This window comes from Tachysurus vachellii, chromosome 5, assembly GCF_030014155.1.
Source record: "Tachysurus vachellii isolate PV-2020 chromosome 5, HZAU_Pvac_v1, whole genome shotgun sequence".
In the NCBI taxonomy this organism is placed as follows: Eukaryota; Metazoa; Chordata; class Actinopteri; order Siluriformes; family Bagridae; genus Tachysurus; species Tachysurus vachellii.
In genome coordinates this window covers 31,153,806-31,160,370 of record NC_083464.1, presented here as the reverse complement: position 1 = coordinate 31,160,370, position 6,565 = coordinate 31,153,806, and the positions used below count along the sequence as shown (strand labels likewise).

Genomic DNA, 6,565 nt, shown 5'->3' with positions numbered 1-6,565 from the left:
CAGCTGTGCTGCTCTGCTGTAGGTAGTTATAATCCTGCCAAGGATTTTTCTGGCCACGCCTCTCAGCCCCGCCCTCCTGCAAACCACTCAGACTCCTGGGGTTAAACCCCTCCCACAGGAAGTGGCCAGCCTTTCCCAGGATTCTGCCAATTATCAAAAGGTGATGCGAATGTGTGGAACTTATATACTTATAAAACTTATATAACTATAGTGTGAGTGTGTGTTTACTTGTTGGAAAGCTGTTGCTCGAAAGTGCCACACTGCCTGAGGAGTTCTCCACAAGTAGCAATAATTCTACATGTTTAAAAAAAGAAAGAAAGAAAGAAAGAAAGAAAGAAAGAAATAAAAGAATGAAAAGTTAACCAATAAGTGTGCAGTTATGAACAAGGCTGTAGCTCACAAAGCTCCGCCCACCTGACAGAATTCTGGAAAGCTGTCCAATCTTCAGTGAACACCTCAGAAGTGGGCGTGTCTCCCAGTTTATATTTCCTTCTGATGGACTGAAGTGTGATGGAGAAATCAGACACATACCTGAGAGACAGACAGACAGACAGACAGACAGAGTGACAGACAGAGTGACAGACAGACAGTCAGAGTGACAGACAGACAGTGACAGACAGAGTGACAGACAGACAGTGACAGACAGAGTGACAGACAGACAGTGACAGACAGAGTGACAGACAGAGTGACAGACAGACAGAATGACAGACAGACAGAGTGACAGACAGACAGTGACAGAGTGACAGACAGAGTGACAGACAGACAGTGACAGAGTGACAGACAGAGTGACAGACAGACAGAGTGACAGACAGAGTGACAGACAGACAGAGTGACAGACAGACAGTGACAGACAGAGTGACAGACAGAGTGACAGACAGACAGAGTGACAGACAGAGTGACAGACAGACAGAGTGACAGACAGACAGTGACAGACAGAGTGACAGACAGAGTGACAGACAGACAGAGTGACAGACAGACAGAGTGACAGACAGACAGAGTGACAGAAAGAGTGACAGACAGACAGAGTGACAGACAGACAGAGTGACAGACAGACAGAGTGACAGACAGACAGAGTGACAATGAAGAGAGCAAGAGGCAGAAAATGAGACAAGAGACTTTGAGAAATCTAAATGTTTTTTTCTCCCACTGTGCCATTGTGTGTGTATGTGTTTGTGTGTGTGTGTGTGTGTATGGGGGGGGTTTACTTAGTGAACAGGGCACGCAGGGCTTTGATGAGTCCACACACTCCGAGTCCGTCTGTGAGCTTGACACAGCGATCGACTGCTGCTGCTGCTAAACCAAACACCTTCTGTACCGAGTGTGTGAGCTCCAGCACGCAGTCCAGAACCTCGCCGACCTCCTGAACACACGTCAAAGAAAAGTGTGCAGAGACTTTGGTACATTTAGCCATGTGCTTGTGCATCAGTCTCAGGAATGACACCTGAAAGCTGTGTGTGTGTGTGTGTGTGTGTGTGTGTGTGTGTGTGTGTATACACTCACCAGCGGTACAGCACTGAGTTGGATGAGCAGGTTATTTTCCTCCAGCTCCCCATACTGCATCTGATAACTTTTATATGGCGCATATACACTCGACACCAGCTCCCCCACTTTCAGCAGGTTACACTCACCTACACACACACACACACACACACACACAGCGCTGTGATGATTTGCACAAGTATCCACCCCCTTGCACTTTTCTACATAAACTTATAGAATTGAAACAGACTCCAATTGTGTGCAGTCAGGGTCATGTACACACACACACAGACACACACACAGACAGACACAGACAGACAGACACACACACACAGACAGACACAGACAGACAGACACACACACAGACAGACACACAGACAGACAGACACACACACAGACAGACACACAGACAGACAGACACACACACAGACAGACACACAGACAGACAGACACACACACACACAGACAGACACACACACAGACAGACACACACACAGACAGACACACACACAGACAGACAGACACACACACAGACAGACACACAGACAGACACACAGACAGACACACACGCGCGCAGACACACGCGCGCGCAGACACACGCGCGCGCAGACACACGCGCGCGCAGGCACACGCGCGCGCAGACACACGCGCGCGCAGACACACACACGCGCAGACACACGCGCGCAGACACACACGCGCGCAGACACACGCGCGCAGACACACACGCGCGCAGACACACACGCGCGCAGACACACACGCGCGCAGACACACACGCGCGCAGACACACACACGCGCAGACACACACACGCGCAGACACACACACACGCGCAGACACACACACGCAGACACACACGCAGACACACACACGCAGACACACACACGCAGACAGACACACGCAGACAGACACACACACAGACACACACACGCAGACAGACACAGACACACACACGCAGACAGACACAGACACACACACGCAGACAGACAGACACACACACAGACACACACACACAGACACACACACACACAGACACACACACAGACACACACACAGACACACACACAGACTCACACACAGACTCACACACAGACTCACACACAGACTCACACACAGACAGACACACAGACAGACACACACACAGACAGACACACACACAGACAGACACACACACAGACAGACACACACACAGACAGACACACACACAGACAGACACACACACACACAGACAGACACACAGACAGACAAAGACACACACACAGACACACACACACCGAGATGAGGCTGCATGGCGTTTTCCAGGCTGTGGCTGAAGCTGGTTGTCGTTTGGTGCAACTCGAGAAGCGTGTCGAGTCGACTCTCGGGGGGGCAGCGTTCCAGTGCTGCTGCAATGCATTCTGGGATTGATGGAACCATGGCACCGAGGGTCTGTATCATCAGCACTGTCACAATCTCATACGGGTTCTTAAAGACCTGCACAAGAACACACACGACACGTATGTAACTTACTGTTCAAGTGCATCAAGTGTATATAAAAGCTGTGTGTAGGTGTGTGTGTGGGTGTGTGTGTGTACCTGACTGCTCCACTGGAGCTGCGTGTACCAGGTGGAAAGGAGTGTGTCATAGAACTCAGACAGCTGCTGCTTCAGAGGGGCATCGGACTGACACACGTTTTCCCACACACTTAACAGCTGCACCTGAAATGAACACACACACACACACAATGTGGATAATATCATCATCATATAACAGAGAAACATTCATTTTACTGCAAAAACGTGTGTACATATATGGATGTGTGTGTGTGTGTGTGTGTGTGTGCGTGTGTCTCACCTTATGGCATTTATAATAGTAAGCCAGCAGTTGTGGCATTCTGTCCATTTCTGTGAAAACCTTCACAAACAGCTTGGCTTGATCTGCACATGGAACACACACCACACAAGGAAACTCAAATCTCACACACAAGTAGAAAGATGTACAACAATGCATGTCTTAGAGAGCTTAAGCATGTTGCTATGGGGTCGCTAAGGTGCTGCTTGGCAGTTGCTATGGTATTCCTGCCTGTTGCTCCAAAATAATGCTGTGGTATTCCATATGGTTTGCTATATGATTGTTATGTGCTTGCAGATGGACGTCTGGGCGGTTCGGTGGCTATTTGGGTGCACAGCTTTTGCTATGTGGTTGCTATGGGAACTCAGGTGGTTGCCAAGCACTCTGTTATTCCCAGTGGCGGCTGTGGTACTGCAGATTGTTGTCTGGGTGTCGCTACGTGGTGCTGATACTGGAGAGTCCTTTCATCAAGGTTACACATCAAGACATCGCAATGCAAATCAAATGTGTGTGTGTGTGTGTGTGTGTGTGAGAGAGAGAGACCTGTAGAGTGTGTATTAAAGGTGGAGACAATCTGAGGGCTTGCCAGGGCCTCCAGTCTGTTTTTAAGGGCTTCCAGCTGCACACATTTCTCACTGTAATCCGGAGTATCCACCAGCATGGCCAGGCTGTTCTGCATCGCCGCTAGCTTACTGCTAATCACAGCCACATCCTACACACACACTCAGGTTAAGTGAACATAAAGCCACACACACACACACACACACACACACACACACATGCACACACGCACATACCTGAGTTTTAAAGGTTTCCTCAATGTCTGCACTGAGCGTGCTCCATTTATCTGCTTCCTGTAGTGCTTCGGCTGCTAGCTGCATCCTGGACTTGACTTGATCAAGCTCCACTAGCACCTACACACACGCACACACACACCAGTGAAAATGGATACTTGCTTCAACATATTGAAAATTTCACACATATTTGAAATACTACAAGTCCCTTTTTTGTGCACCTGCATGGATTGCACGGTGTCCTGTTCAAACTTCTTAATATCTTCCTTCACCATAACCATCTGATCCCTGAGGAACGAAGCCTCCTGTTTTACTGCTTCGATGTCTCTCAGAACGCGAGGCATGTTCTGCAGAGCCTGAATGCTCGTTTCTGAAAACACACACACACTTTTTACTGCTAGCAAATTCATAAACACGGTACAGACGTACACAGTCAGTGAAGGTTACTATAAATTACACACAATGGCAATCAAGTCTCAAGTTAAAGCTTGTGCCGTTACCTTCTATAGAGTTGTTGACTTCCTGAATAAACAGTTGCAGCTTCATGACCAGTGTGGCTGCGTGAGCGTCCGCTTTGCCCGGCGCATCTTTCTGTGCCACTTTGAAGGCACCGTTCACCCAATCCTTCACGTCGAAATCGTCTGCCAGGAACTTTGAGAAGTCCATGACGGTGGACGTGATGCGTGCTGGGAACTGACGGGGTCGGCGTTGGGGTCCTCGGGAACGCACTGACGGGGGAAACTGGATGGAAATGAAAAGACAAACACAATCAGATCGATACAGCAAACAGAAACTGCTACTCTTTCAGCTAGCTATACTATACATTCTAAACTATACATTTCCAAAATGTAAATAATCAAACAGAACTTAATGACAGATTCATGACTCGTTACAAACCAGAGTTCGTGTTCGAAGCTAAGCTTCATGACGTATATTTGATGGAAGGAGTCTGCAGTGCAAGGACTTTGTAAGATTTGTTCAGATTCTTTTTGTTGTTTGACGTCTGGGTGCAATTTGCATAATCAATACAGCTGACCAATCATTTTCATCCACATTAATTTGCATCTCAGTGACGTGTGTGTTGTTACTAATGTATGGTTCAGTGAAGTTGTTGATACTAATGTATGATCATGTATGATTGCATCTCAGTGTGTTGTTACTAATGTATGATTCAGAATATAAAGGTTCATAAGTGCAGTTTAAGTGTAGAGAAAGTGGGTGGGATATAAAACTGTACTGTGGTGAAAATACCTGCAGCTCACTTCAGTCCATCCTGTAGATTTTGCCCAGTCCAGGTTTGGACACGAATAAAAAATAAACAGCCCAAGAGAACGATATGACCATAACGACCAGATAGAGCTCCAGCAGCGCCACCGCCTCCTCCAGCGTTAGACCTCACGATTTAAGTCTGATCAAAAACTTCTGGAGTTTAAAATACGAATTAAAGTCTGCCAGCAGATATCATGGATGTTTACTGCTACTTCCGGGTTGCCAAAGCGAAAAACTACTCCCCACCCGTATTCAGGCAAACTCCACCTTCTGTGCTGTGATTGGTCGTTTTGATGTGTCACTCACGAAAAGAACTTATTTATTTGTTTATTTATTTATTCCGTGTACATTCCGATTTTTCGCAAAAATGAACAGATGAAACTAAATAAAAGAATTATTTACAATTTCCAAGAGGAATTCGTTTAGAGGATAAATCACATAAACACACGAAAAACGATAGATTTCATGATCTGACTGATAATATTATAGTGTTAGTGTTATAAATATAATAGTATTATTGTTTATACAACAGGTTTATAGCAGCTCGTTATAGCAGGTTTATAACTTTATATACAGGTACAAAAGCTGAACGTTTATGGCTGATTTGACTAACTGACGTATCTTAAGGACACGGAATTAACCAATCACAGCGCAGTAACTCGAGCAGCTTCACCAATCACGAAGCAGAAGGCGGGTTTAGCAGAAATACGGGTGGTTTTATGTATTACGCCTTTATTAAGTCCCGGCGGATGTACAACGCAAAGAAAATAAGTGTTCCTGTTATTATGTGTTTCTTGTATAAACTGTATCTGATTAAACTTATCTGCTTGATTGATTGTAGTGCTAACATTACATATTGTAAAATATTTATTTTAATCTGTAGTGATGTAAATTATCAGAGTTTGTTTTACTTTTGACGTCGTGTCAAATGACGTGGCTGGTGTTACGTTTAATGTCGTCCGCCATTCACTTTTCCTCTACACTTTTGTAACTAGCATCTGCTATAAACACCGTTAATTGTGTTAAAATACAGTTTCAGTATTTACTATATTATTTTTTTTTATTTCAATGGACAGTTTAACAGAATGTGGTGCAAAAGTTTGTGCTGAATATCTACGATTCTAACTGAGAAATTATAAAATAAAATGAAAAACATTTCCCTCACTATGAATTAACACTGAACACAAAGCTGAACATA

At 45.5% G+C, this 6,565-nt stretch overlaps 1 protein-coding gene across 1 annotated transcript in view; it reads right to left on the bottom strand.

The window, feature by feature from the left end:
- The window catches only part of cog7 (component of oligomeric golgi complex 7), an 8,324-nt gene extending 2,729 nt beyond the window's left edge, over positions 1–5,595 (bottom strand). The window contains exons 1-13 of the mRNA XM_060871155.1: positions 5,350–5,595; positions 4,599–4,839; positions 4,320–4,468; positions 4,102–4,218; positions 3,848–4,016; positions 3,308–3,390; positions 3,049–3,171; positions 2,749–2,947; positions 1,501–1,628; positions 1,206–1,360; positions 415–531; positions 229–294; positions 1–143 (exon numbers count right to left, since the gene is read on the bottom strand). The exon at positions 1–143 is cut by the window's left edge and continues 38 nt beyond it. Of these exons, the coding sequence (XP_060727138.1) occupies positions 1–143; positions 229–294; positions 415–531; positions 1,206–1,360; positions 1,501–1,628; positions 2,749–2,947; positions 3,049–3,171; positions 3,308–3,390; positions 3,848–4,016; positions 4,102–4,218; positions 4,320–4,468; positions 4,599–4,764 (1,615 nt within the window). The 5' untranslated portion in view covers positions 4,765–4,839; positions 5,350–5,595. The remainder of the gene's footprint in view (positions 144–228; positions 295–414; positions 532–1,205; positions 1,361–1,500; positions 1,629–2,748; positions 2,948–3,048; positions 3,172–3,307; positions 3,391–3,847; positions 4,017–4,101; positions 4,219–4,319; positions 4,469–4,598; positions 4,840–5,349) is intronic.
- Between the last annotated feature and the right edge of the window lie 970 nt (positions 5,596–6,565).